The sequence below is a fragment of the Arachis hypogaea genome, chromosome 13, assembly GCF_003086295.3.
Source record: "Arachis hypogaea cultivar Tifrunner chromosome 13, arahy.Tifrunner.gnm2.J5K5, whole genome shotgun sequence".
In the NCBI taxonomy this organism is placed as follows: domain Eukaryota; kingdom Viridiplantae; phylum Streptophyta; class Magnoliopsida; order Fabales; family Fabaceae; genus Arachis; species Arachis hypogaea.
In genome coordinates, this window is record NC_092048.1 from 69924306 (window position 1) to 69937487 (window position 13182).

At 37.9% G+C, this 13182-nt stretch overlaps 1 protein-coding gene and 1 non-coding gene across 2 annotated transcripts; both read right to left on the reverse strand.

Annotated features, from left to right (window-relative positions):
- Window positions 1–1909: 1909 nt before the first annotated feature.
- Window positions 1910–3647, reverse strand: LOC112734938 (pyruvate kinase 1, cytosolic-like). Its single transcript, XM_029291238.2, has 6 exons — window positions 3627–3647; window positions 3457–3537; window positions 3089–3178; window positions 2648–2792; window positions 2379–2466; window positions 1910–2006 (listed from the first exon to the last, which is right to left on the reverse strand). Exons 1-6 carry the CDS (start codon window positions 3645–3647, stop codon window positions 1910–1912), a joined length of 522 nt encoding a protein of 173 aa, XP_029147071.2.
- A 4111-nt stretch (window positions 3648–7758) lies between these two features.
- LOC112738663 (small nucleolar RNA R71) lies at window positions 7759–7866 on the reverse strand. The gene has a single exon (XR_003169609.1). It is a non-coding gene; the product is annotated as a small nucleolar RNA R71 (small nucleolar RNA).
- Between the last annotated feature and the right edge of the window lie 5316 nt (window positions 7867–13182).

The window sequence follows — 13182 nt, forward strand, 5'->3', positions numbered from 1 at the left end:
TGTGATGAATCTCAGTGTGTGTGGATGCCTCTTTGAGTTTCTGTACGTTCCCTAGCCTTAGTCTGTGTTTCGGGGCCAAAAACTAGGTTAAAATGCGGCCCAAAATTGCCCCTAGCATATTCTGTTATTTTTGCAGATCGCGCAGGTCACGCATACGCGTCATCCACGCATTTGCGTCGTTCAGCGATTTTCCTTGTCACGCGTTCGCGTCGTCCATGCGACCGCGTCATTCGTGCAGACTTTAATCCACGCGTTTGCGTCAGGCATGCGTTCGCGTTGCTGCGATTTCTTCATTTCGCGCGTTCGCGTGGTCCATGCACTCGCGTCATTGCTCGCTGGTCATCTCCTTAGTAACTTGTGTTCCTTCCATTTTTGCAAGCCTCCTCTCCAATTTCCAAGTCATTCATGCCCTATGAAGCCTAAAACACTTAACACACGGATCACGGCATCGAATGGCATAAAGGAGAATTAGAATACATAATTAAAAATCTCTAGGAAGCAAGTTTTCAATCATAAACACTTTTGGGAAGGAATTGTAAATACATGCTAATCATATGAATAAGTGGGTAAAAATTTGATAAAACCACACAATTAAACACAATATAAATCATAAAATAATAGATTATCATGGATTCACTGGTTACTTCCAAATTCACATTGCTCCTGAAGATCAGGAAAAGACCACATTCACTTGCCCTTTTGGCACCTTTTCCTACAAAAGGATACCATTTGGACTATGTAATGCACCTGCTACTTTTCAGCAGTGTATGACGAGTGTCTTTTCCGATCTAATGGAGAATTGCCACTTTTTAAAGCGTGGCTATAAGTGGGAGATATGGCCACGCTTTTAAAGCGTGGCAATAGGTAGAGATACGGCCACGCTTTAAAAGCGTGGCGATAGCCTTATCAAAATAAAAAATCCTTTTTTTGACTTTTCCTTTATCACTACACAATATAAATTTTCAATCCTTTTTTATTACCAAACCAGTATGTAATTTTTATTACAAGACAAATCAAATAGTAACTGCTGACATATATAATTATTGTTATAATTGTTTTATACATTAATACTCAAATACAAAATAAATCTCGGGTTCAAAACTCTAATTTCTCAACAAGCTTTTCAACTTGTGCAAAAAATACAATGCTATCTAATACTTCAATATCCATCATTCGGTGTATAGCCTTCCAGTAATTCTTTAATATCTTCAAGCATTCTTCGTCAGTTACTCTAGAGAAAATTCACAGAACATAGGCCAGTTACTGACCTCACTTGTGTCCTCATTTTCTGGACCAAAACTCAAATAAACATCCATCATAAATCAGAACTTCTTGTCACACAACCAGAACAACACAATCCACTATGGTTATGGTATGATTTTACCCACCGGCATCTGGAGTTTCAGGAACAGATGCCTTAACTTGTGAATTCATACAACATGGAAAGAATCTGGAGCACTGAATCCCCATTCTGATATGCACAAGTCAAACTTGAATTAACAAAAGCTTCTTCCACTTTCAACAATGCGCCTTTTCCAAATGTGTCAAAAAATGGCAAGTCCCCTTCACTCCACTAGAAGTCTAACAAAACCTTATTTGCTGCCTCGAGATACTTCAATCATGGTCTTTAACTTGGTTTTCCTAATCTCATGGCCATCTGGTATTGCAGGATAGCACACTTTTTGCATATATCAGCAATTCAATTTGACTAAACACTCAATATACATTGAACAATTCCAAAACCCTCGCCCATCAAAGAAAGAAAAAGTTAACCAAAACTCAGAAAACACACATGGCAAAACTGAAACAAAGTTCACAAAAAATAAAATAAAATAAACGGAGGTTCTGGAGTAAAAAAAATTCACCTGATCTGCCAAGAAATTCTCCAGCAACTGAGCCTTTTGAATACTCATATTATTAGTAGCAGCAGCAACATAGAATCTGGGATTGAACTTATCTTTCTGTAACACTGCCAATAGAGGTCTTGATTGAAAACCTTCTCAGCCGATAAGGACATGAAATAAAAGGCAGAAATATCAGCCAACAGTAACACTTTTAGTGACAATTAAAATGGGAGAACATTTCATATGATTCAGAGGATTTCAATCAAGCAATTGGTAAAAGTAGTGTAGATCTAATGCTATACAAGATAAATCACCATAAGACAGTAAGAGAAAATAATAAAAATGAATCTATGTTCTGACTTCTGTTAATATTATAATGTGCTAAGGTTGAAGATGAATCTAAACGACTAAACTAATCTTCTAATTGTTCTCATTTTGCTTGTTAATATCATGGAAATCTACTTGCATGAACTCAGGTCAGTCATACCATAGTGTATTATTGATTATTCCACTGAGATATGAAATGAAATTACCTCTGAACAAATTCTGCCAAAAGTGGAAATAGTCTCAATAGGGTACAACCCACGCAAGGTCTCAACACCCAGAAGTATTGCATCACTGCCTGTATGTTTGTTTAAAAATTCAACAAACATGAACCCAATAAGTAGTTATAACTGAAGATAGAAACCAAAAATAATTCAGAAGAATACAGTTACAGCTTCAAGCGCACAAAAAATGGAATCAGTAAATTCAAAAAAAATGGCTTAATCATTACATGTGGCATCATACAGCTGGTAACTTACCATCCAAAACAGCATTGGCAACATCAGTAGCTTCAGCACGAGTGGGTCTTAAGTTGTCAGTCATACTATCCACAACACGTGGAAGTACAACAGGTTTTCCAGCCATATTACACTTGTATAGGGCAGATTTTCGAAATAAGAACACCTACAAAAGCAAATCAAAATTAATTAATATTGACTTTCCATTCACAAAGCAAATATAATTATACATTTACAATAAGAAGCATGGCAGAGGCAACAATCATAAATGTGGTTCAGTTCAAAGAAAATTTGTAACATTAGATGCACTATTTTAAACCCTTTTTAAACATATGGAAGCATCCATTTGTTTTAATTTATTCAACTATCAAATGCATTATCCACATGACCACAAACATAGCTATTTACACCCAAAACATGAGTCATTCAAACAACAAAATGAATTTTAAAGGCAAAACTAACCTTCTCTGGTGGAAGATCAATGCCCAAATTACCACGAGATAGGATAATACCATCAGGTTCTCGTAGAATCTCATCAAAATGGGTCAGGCCCTAATTTCAACACAGACATAAGATTGAATCAGCATAGTCAATAAGAGTATATCTTAAAAGACAAAAGTTAACACTATGAAGACATCAAAATCACCTCAACATTTCAATCTTAGCAAAAATTTGGGTCTGGCAGAGATCACCCAATTTGGAAAGGAATTCACGGGCCTGAATTACAACATAAAAAAGTATGTTAATAGCAAAGCTGAGGAATAGAAAGATTATCAATTATGAATTTGAAATCACTGAACTGAAGGAAAGGGCATTAGACTCGAAATAACCTGGCGAACATCTTCGGCATGACGAGTATATGAAAGTGACAGAAAATCAATTTTGTTTTTGACTCCCCAGATGCTAATAACCTGAAATAAACAAATGATTAAAAAAATTAAATAAAACAGCCCCTAAACTCTAAGAAAAAATATTTTTAGGCCAGGAGTCAGAGACAAACATGATGTGTGCAATGATACATGAATCATTCAAAAAGGCGACTCAAATGCAGAAATTACCTCTATTGTACAAAAATAAAATAAAATAAAATAAGAACAGAGAGCACTAAACCAAAATTGACATGAGAACACCAAACAACAAATTAAAATCAAATAATTAAAAAACTGCAACCACAAAAGTTAGAGAACAAATTCAAAATCAACAAAAATCAAGAATCAAGAACAGAACAGAAACTAGCAGTGAAAAATAGATGCAGACAAAATACAAGAACAAAAATCAAGAACAGAAACGAGCAATGAAAAATAGATGCAGGGAAAAATCAAGAACCAAAAATCAAGTAAAAAACAGGAAAAAAATAGAAGTAGTAAAAAATCATAACGAAAATCATGCATCAAGAATAGTGATGAGCGGATAATTTATACGCTTTTTGCCATTGTTTTTAGTATGTTTTTAGTATATTTTAATTAGTTTTTATTATATTTTTATTAGTTTTTATTTAAAATTCACTTTTCTAGACTTTACTATAAGTTTGTGTGTTTTTCAGTAATTTCAGGTATTTTCTGGCTGAAATTGAGGGACCTGAGTAAAAATCTAATTCAGAGGCTGAAAAAGGACTGCAGATGTTGTTGGATTCTGACCTTCCTGCACTCAAAGTGGATTTTCTGGAGCTACAGAAGCCCAATTGGCGTGCTCTTAATTGCGTTAGAAAGTAGACATCCTGGGCTTTCCAGAAATATATAATAGTCCATACTTTGCTCGAGATTTGATGGCCCAAACAGGCGTTCTAAGTCAGCTCAAGAATTCTGGCGTTTAACTCCAAAACTGGCACAAAAGCTGGAGTTAAACGCCCAAACTGGCACAAAAGCTGGCGTTTAACTCCAAGAAAAGTCTCTACACATGGAAGCTTCAATGCTCAGCCCAAGCACACACCAAGTGGGCCTGGAAGAAGATTTCTGCATTAATTACTGATTTCTGTAAATCCTAGGCTACTAGTTCTCTATAAATAGGACCTTTTGCTATTGTATTTTCATCTTTGATAAGTCTTATGCTATCTTAGACACGTTTGGGGGCTGGCCTCACGGCCATGCCTAGACCTTGTTCTTATGTATTTTCAATGGTGGAGTTTCTACACACCATAGATTAAGGTGTGGAGCTCTGCTGTTCTTCATGAATTAATACAAGTACTATTGTTTTTCTATTCAACTCAAGTCTATTTCTTCTCCAAGATATTCATTCGTTCTTCAACTTGATGAATGTGATGATCCGTGACACTCATCATCATTCTCACCTATGAACATGTGCCTGACAACCACCTCTGTTCTACTAGCAATGGCTTGAATGCGTATCTCTTGGGTTTCTAATCTAAGATTGAAACCTTCGTGGTATACGCTAGAATTATTGGCGGCCATTCTTGAGATCCGGAACGTCTAAACCTTGTCTGTGGTATTCTGAGTAGGATCTGGGAAGGGATGACTGTGACGAGCTTCAAACTCGCGATTGTGGGGCATGTGGCAGACGCAAAAGGATCAATAGATCCAATTCCGACATGATCGAGAACCGATAGCTGATTAGCCGATGTTGTGACAGAGCATCAGGACCATTTTCACTGAGAGGACGGGATGTAGCCATTGACAACGGTGATGCCCAACATAAAGCTTGCCATGGAAAGGAGTGAATGATTGGAAGAAGGCAATAGGAAAGCAGAGGTTCAAGGGGAACAAAGCATCTTCATACGCTTATCTAAAATCCACCAATGAATTACATAAGTATCTCTATCTTTATTTTATGTTTATTTTCATCACCTTAAACTCCATAACCATTTGAATCCACCTGACTGAGATTTACAAGATGACCATAGCTTTCTTCAAACTGACAATCTCCATGGGATCGACCCTTACTCACGTAAGGTTTATTACTTGGACGACCCACTGCACTTGCTGGTTAGTTGTGCGGAATTGTGACAAAGTGTGATTCATGTTTGAGAGCTCCAAGTCCTTTGGCGCCATTGTTGATGATCACAATTTCGTGCACCAAGTTTTTGGCGCCGTTGCCGGGGATTGTTCGAGTTTGGACAACTGACGGTTCATCTTGTTGCTTAGATTAGGTATCTTTTCTTCAAAATTTTTAAGAATGAATTCTGGAGTTTCAAGGTGATGTTCCCACCATCACAAAAGCTGATTGATTCTCATCAATTTAGCTATTGAATGTAATGTCCTGCTGAAGCTTGGCCAAACATGTCTAATCCTTTTTAGACTGAAGCTTTAGACTAACATTGCATAATTCCTGGAATTCTTATTAAAAGTTTTGATCCTCTTTATTTTCTTTTCTATATAGTTTTTGAAAAAAATACAAAAAAATGTTTAAAACCATAAAAATTAAAAATATTTTATGTTTCTTGTTTGAGTCTAGTATCAATTTTTAAGTTTGGTGTCAATTGCATGACTTTTTTCTTGCATTTTTTGAATTTATACATATTGTTCTTCATTGATCTTCAAGTTGTTCTTGATGATTTCAGTGCTCTGATCTTTAAATTCTCTTGTTTTGTGTGTTTTATTGTTTCTCATATGCATTCTCAATTTGTTAGTGTCTCTTATATGAAAATTTTTAAGTTTGGTGTCTTACATGCATTGTTTATTTGATCTTAGTTGCATTTTTATTGATTCCCATCATCAAAAATTCAAAAATATTTTTTAAAACTATGTCTTTTCAAGTCAATAATATAGAGAATTGAAGATTCAAAACATTCAGCAGAGGAATCAAATAGAAAAAGCTGGGCGTTCAAAACGCCCAGTGAAGAAGGAAAACTGGCGTTTAAACGCCAGCCAGGGTACCTGGCTGGGCGTTTAACGCCCAAAAAGGTAGAGATTTGGGCGTTAAACGCATTCTGGGTGTTTAACACCAGGACGACACTAGAGGGAAGATTTTGTTTTTAATTCACATTTTTTTCAAGTTTTCATAATTTTTCAAAATCAAATCTTTTTCAAATCATATATCTCTTTCAAAATCAATTTCTTTCCATTTTATATTTATTTTTACTATTTTCAAAAATCCTTGCTTCAATTCAAGATTTTCTAGTTGTTACTTGCCTATTAAGAAAGAATCAAAAGTTTTAATTCTAGAATCATACCTTCTAATTTCTTGTTAGTCAAGTAATCAACTTTAATTTTAAAACTTTCTCTTTTTAATTTTCAATCATATCTTCTCAATCATATCTTCTCAATCACATCTTTTTCAAAATTAACTCTCAATCATATCTTTTTGACTTCTAATTTCAAAATCTTTTTCAAAAATCACTTAATTTCTTTCCCAATTTTAGTTTTCGAAAATCATCAATTAATTTTTCAAAATTTCTTTTAATTATTTCAAAATCTTTTACTTTATTTTCGAAAATTCTTCCCCTCTTCTCACATCCTTCTATTTAAAGGACTAAGACTCCTCATCAAGGTGCAATTCGAACTCTGTCCCTCTTGATAAGTTTGAATTCCCTCTTCTCCACCTCCTCCTTCTATTCTTCTTTTCCTCTGACACCTCAAGGAATCTCTATACTGTGACATAGAGGATTCCCTACTTTCTTGTTCTCTTTCATATGAGCAGGAACAAAGATAAAGGCATACTTGTTCAAGCTGATCCTGAACCTGAAAGGACCGTGAAGAGAAAGATAAGAGAAGCTAAAGTACAACTCTCTCTCTAGAGGGCCTAACAGAGCTCTTCAAAGAAGAAGAAACCATGGCAGCCGAAAACAACAACAATGCCAACAATACAAGGAAGGTGCTTGGTGACTTTACTGCACCTACTCCTGATTTTTCTATGGGAGAAGCATCTCAATTCCTGCCATTGGAGCAAACAACTTTGAGCTTAAGCCTCAATTAGTTTCTCTAATGCAACAGAATTGCAAGTTTCATGGACTTCCATTGGAAGATCCTCATCAGTTCTTAGCTGAGTTCTTGCAAATTTGTGACACTGTCAAGACCAATGTGGTTGACCCTGAAGTCTACAGACTTATGCTCTTTCCTTTTGTTGTAAGAGACAGAGCTAGAACATGGTTAGATTCACAACCTAAGAAAAGCCTGAACTCTTGGGAAAAGCTAGTCAATGCCTTCTTGGCAAAGTTCTTTCCACCTCAAAAATTGAGTAAGCTTAGAGTGGAAGTCCAAACCTTTAGACAGAAGGATGGTGAGTCCCTCTATGAAGCTTGGGAAAGATACAAGCAACTGATCAGAAGATGCCCTTCTGACATGCTTTCAGAATGGAGCATCATAGGTATTTTCTATGATGGTCTGTCTGAACTATCCAAGATGTCATTGGATAGCTCTGCAGGAGGATCTCTTCATCTGAAGAAGACGCCTGCAGAAGCTCAAGAACTCATTGAAATGGTTGCAAATAACCAATTCATGTACACCTCTGAAAGGAATCCTGTGAATAATGGGACAACTCAGAAGAAAGGAGTTCTTGAGATTGATACTCTGAATGCCATATTAGCTCAGAACAAGATATTGACTCAACAAGTCAATATAATCTCTCAAAGTCTGTCTGGAATGCAAGGAGCAACAGGCAGTACTAAGGAAGCATCTTCTGAAGAAGAAGCTTATGATCCTGATAACCCTGCAATGGAAGAGGTGAATTACATGGGAGAACACTATGGAAACACCTATAATCCCTCATGGAGAAATCATCCAAATCTCTCATGGAAGGATCAACAAAGACCTCAACAAGGTTTCAACAACAATAATGGTGGAAGAAACAGGTTTAGCAATAGCAAGCCTTTTCCATCATCTTCTAAGCAACAGACAGAGAATTCTAAGCAAAACCCCTCTGACTTAACAAACATTGTCTCTGATCTAATCAAAACCACTCAAAGTTTCATAACTGAAACAAGGTCCTCCATTAGAAATTTGGAGGCACAATTGGGTCAGCTGAGTAAGAAAATTACTGAACTCCCTCCTAGTACTCTCCCAAGCAACATAGAAGAAAATCCAAAGAGAGAGTGCAAGGCCATAACCACATCTCACATGGCTGAACATGGAGAGGAGGAAGAGGTAGTAATTCCCACTGAGGAAGACCTAAATGGACACTCACTGACCTCCATGGGGTTCCCTAAAGAGGAACCATGGGAGTCTGAGGCTCACACTGAGACCATAGAGATTCCATTAAATTTACTTTTGCCATTCATGAGCTCTGATGAGTATTCTTCCTCTGAAGAGGATGAAGATGTTACTGAAGAGTAAGTTGCTAAGTACCTTGGAGCAATCATGAAGCTGAATGCCAAGTTCTTTGGTAATGAGACTTGGGAGGATGAACCTCCATTGCTCATCAAAGAACTGGATGACTTGACTAGGCAGAGATTACCTCAAAAGAGACAGGACCCTGGAAAGTTCTCAATCCCTTGTACCATAGGCACTATGACCTTTGAGAAGGCTCTGTGTGATCTAGGGTCAAGCATAAACCTTATGCCTCTCTCTGTAATGGAGAAGCTAGGGATCATTAAGGTACAAGCTACAAGAATCTCACTGGAGATGGCAGACAATTCAAAGAAACAGGCTTATGGACTTGTAGAGGATGTCTTGGTAAAGGTTGAAGACCATTGCATCCCTGCTGATTTCATAATCTTAGAAACTGGGAAGTGTATGGATGAATCCATCATCCTTGGCAGACCCTTCCTAGCCACAGCAAAGGCTGTGATTGATGTTGACAGAGGAGAATTGATCATTCAAGTGAATGGAGACTCCCTTGTGTTTAAAGCTCAAGGATATCCCTCTGTCACCATGGAGAGGAAGCATGAAGAGCTTCTCTCAATACAGAGTCAAACAGAGCCCCCACAGTCAAACTCTAAGTTTGGTGTTGGGAGGCCACAACCAAACTTTAAGTTTGGTGTTGAACCCCCACATTCAAACTCTAAGTTTGGTGTTGGGAGGTTCTAACATTGCTCTGAACATCTGTGAGGCTCCATGAGAGCCCACTGTCAAGCTATTGACATTAAAGAAGTGCTTGTTGGGAGGCAACCCAATCGTTACTATTCTATGATAATTTTCTATTTTCTATTGTTATTTTATGTTTTCTGTAGGTTGATGATCATGTGAAGTCACAAAAACAATTGAAAAAGCAAAAACAAAGTGAAAAACAGAATGAAAAATAAAACACCCTGGAGGAGACAGTTACTGGCGTTTAAACGCCAGTAAAGGTAGCAGAATGGGCGTTAAACACCCAGTCTGGCACCATTCTGGGCATTTAACGCCAGAAAAGGGCACCAGACTGGCGTTTAACGCCAGGAATGGGCAAGAAGCTGGCATTAAACACCAGAAATGGGCAGTAGCCTGGCGTTTAACGCCAAGATTGGCAAAAAGGGGCATTTTGTACGCCACTTGGTGCAGGGATGAGATATCCTTGACACCTCAGGATCTATGGACCCCACAGGATCTCCACCTATCCCACCACTCTCTCTCTTCTTCACCCATTCACTAATCACCTCAATACCTCTTCCCCAAAAACCCCTCACCTATCAAATCCCACCATTCTCTTCACCATTCACATTCATCCTTCATAAAACCCATTTTCACTCCTTCATTTTCACACAACCTAAACATCACTTCTCCCCCTTACACAAAGCCCACTCCATCTCCTCTATTTCTTCTTTCTCTACTCTCTTCTTTCTTCTTTTGCTCGAGGACGAGCAAGCTTCTAAGTTTGGTGTGGTAAAAGCTAAAACTTTTTATTTTTCCATAACCATTTATGGCACCAAAGGCCGGAGAAACCTCTAGAAAGAGGAAAGGGAAGGCAAAAGCTTCCACCTCCGAGTCATGGAAGATGGAGAGATTCCTCTCAAGGGTGCATCAAGACCACATCTATGAAGTTGTGGCCAAGAAGAAAGTGATCCCCGAGGTCCCTTTCAAACTCAAAAAGAATGAGTATCCGGAGATCCGACATGAGATCCGAAGAAGAAGTTGGGAAGTTCTCACCAACCCCATTCAACAAGTCGGAATCTTAATGGTTCAAGAGTTCTATGCCAATGCATGGATCATCAAGAACCATGATCAAAGTGTGAACCCGGACCCCAAGAATTGGCTTACAATGGTCCGAGGGAAATACTTGGATTTTAGTCCGGAAAATGTAAGATTGGCATTCAACTTGCCCATGATGCAAGGAGATGCACACCCATACACAAGAAGGGTCAACTTTGATCAAAGGTTGGACTAAGTCCTCATGGACATCTGTGCAGAGGGCGCTCAATAGAAGAGATATTCAAGAGGGAAGCCGGTTCAACTAAGAAGGCATGACCTCAAGCCCGTGGCTAGGGGATGGTTGGAGTTCATCCAACGCTCAGTCATTCCTACTAGCAATCGGTCTGAAGTTACTATAGACTGGGCTATCATGATTCATAGCATCATGATTAGAGAGGAAGTAGAAGTTCATGAGGTTATATCCCAAGAACTCTACAAGGTGGCGGACAAGTCCTCTCCTTTGGCAAGGTTAGCCTTCCCTCATCTCATTTGTCACCTTTGCAATTCGGTTGGAATTGACATAGAGGGAGACATTCTCATTGATGAGGACAAACCCATCACTAAGAAAAGGATGGAGCAAGTGAGGGAACCTCACCAAGAGCACGAGGAAACTCCTCATCATGAAATCCCTGAGATGCCTCAAGGGATGCATTTTCCTCCATGAAACTATTGGGAGCGAATCAATACCTTCCTAGGAGAATTAAGTTCCAACATGGGACAACTAAGGGTGGAGCACCAAGAGCATTCCATCCTCCTCCATGAAATTAGAGAAGATCAAAGAACCATGAGAGAGGAGCAACAAAGGCAAGGAAGAGACATTGAGGAGCTCAAGCACTCTATAAGATCTTCAAGAGGAAGAACAAGCCGCCATCACTAAGGTGGACCCATTCTTTAACTTCCTTGTTCTTTATTTTCCTGTTTTTCGAAAATTATGCTTTATGTTTATCTATGTTTGTGTCTTTATTACATGATCATTAGTGTCTATGCCTTAAAGCTATAAAAATGAATCCATCACCTTTCTTAAATGAAAAATGTTTTTAATTGAAAAAGAAAAAGAAGTGCATGAATTTCAAATTTTAAAACAGTTTAATTATTTTGATGTGGTGGCAATACTATTGTTTTTCTGAATGAATGCTTGAACAGTGCATATTTTTTAATTTGATTGTTTATGAATGTTAAAATTGTTGGCTCTTGAAAGAATGAAAGGAAAAAGAGAAATGTTATCTGATGATCTGAAAAATCATAAAATTGATTCTTGAAGCAAGAAAAAGCAGTGAAAAGCTTGCCGAAAAAAAAAGAAAGAAAAGCAAGCAGAAAAAGCCAATACCCCTTTAAACCAAAAGGCAAGGGTGAGAAAAAGGATCCAAGGCTTTGAGCATCAGTGGATAGGAGGGTCCACAGGAATAAAATCCTGGCCTAAACGGCTAAACCAAGCTGTCCCTAACCATGTGCTTGGGGCGTGAAGGTGTCAAGTGAAAACTTGAGACTGAGCGGTTAAAGTCGAGGTCCAAAGCAAAAAGAAGAGTGTGCTTAAGTACCCTGGACACCTCTAATTGGGGACTCTAGCAAAGCTGAGTCACAATCTGAAAAGGTTCACCCAGTTATGTGTCTGTGGCATTTATGTATCCGGTGGTAATAATGGAAAACAAAGTGCTTAGGGCCACGGCCAAGACTCATAAAGTAGCTGTGTTCAAGAATCAACATATTTAACTAGGAGAGTCAGTAACACTATCTAGATTCTGAGTTCCTATAGATGCCAATCATTCTGAACTTCAAAGGATAAAGTGAGATGCCAAAATTGTTCAGAGGCAAAAAGCTAAAAGCCCCGCTCATCTAATTAATACTGATCTTCATAGATGTTTTTGGAATTCATTGTATATTCTCTTCTTTTTATTCTATTTGATTTTCAGTTGCTTGGGGAAAAGCAAAAATTTAAGTTTGGTGTTGTGATGAGCGGATAATTTATACGCTTTTTGGCATTGTTTTTAGTATATTTTTAGTATATTTTAATTAGTTTTTATTATATTTTTATTAGTTTTTATTTAAAATTCACTTTTCTGGACTTTACTATGAGTTTGTGTGTTTTTCTGTAATTTCAGGTATTTTCTGGCTGAAATTGAGGGACCTGAGCAAAAATCTGATTCAGAGGCTGAAAAAGGACTGCAGATGCTATTGGATTCTGACCTCCCTACACTCAAAGTGGATTTTCTGGAGCTACAGAAGCCCAATTGGCATGCTCTCAATTGCGTTGGAAAGTAGACATCTTGGGCTTTCCAGCAATATATAATAGTCCACGCTTTGCTCGAGATTTAATGGCCCAAACAGGCGTTCCAAGTCAGCTCAAGAATTCTGGCGTTTAACTCCAAAACTGGCACAAAAGCTGGCGTTTAACTCCAAGAAAAGTCTCTACACATGGAAGCTTCAATGCTCAACCCAAGCACACACCAAGGGGGTCCGGAAGAAGATTTCTGCATTAATTACTGATTTCTGTAAACCCTAGGCTACTAGTTCTCTATAAATAGGACCTTTTGCTATTGTATTTTCATCTTTGATAAGTCTTAT

Excerpts from the sequence above, each read along its gene's own strand:
- LOC112734938 (XM_029291238.2), bottom strand. The coding sequence starts at position 3,647 with ATGTATCATTGCACACATCAT. Across the intron at positions 3,538-3,626 it reads TGTATCATTGCACACATCAT|GTTATTAGCATCTGGGGAGT; the intron begins GTTTGTCTCTGA and ends TGTTTATTTCAG. Across the intron at positions 3,179-3,456 it reads ATGCCGAAGATGTTCGCCAG|GGCCTGACCCATTTTGATGA; the intron begins GTTATTTCGAGT and ends TGTTGAAATTAG.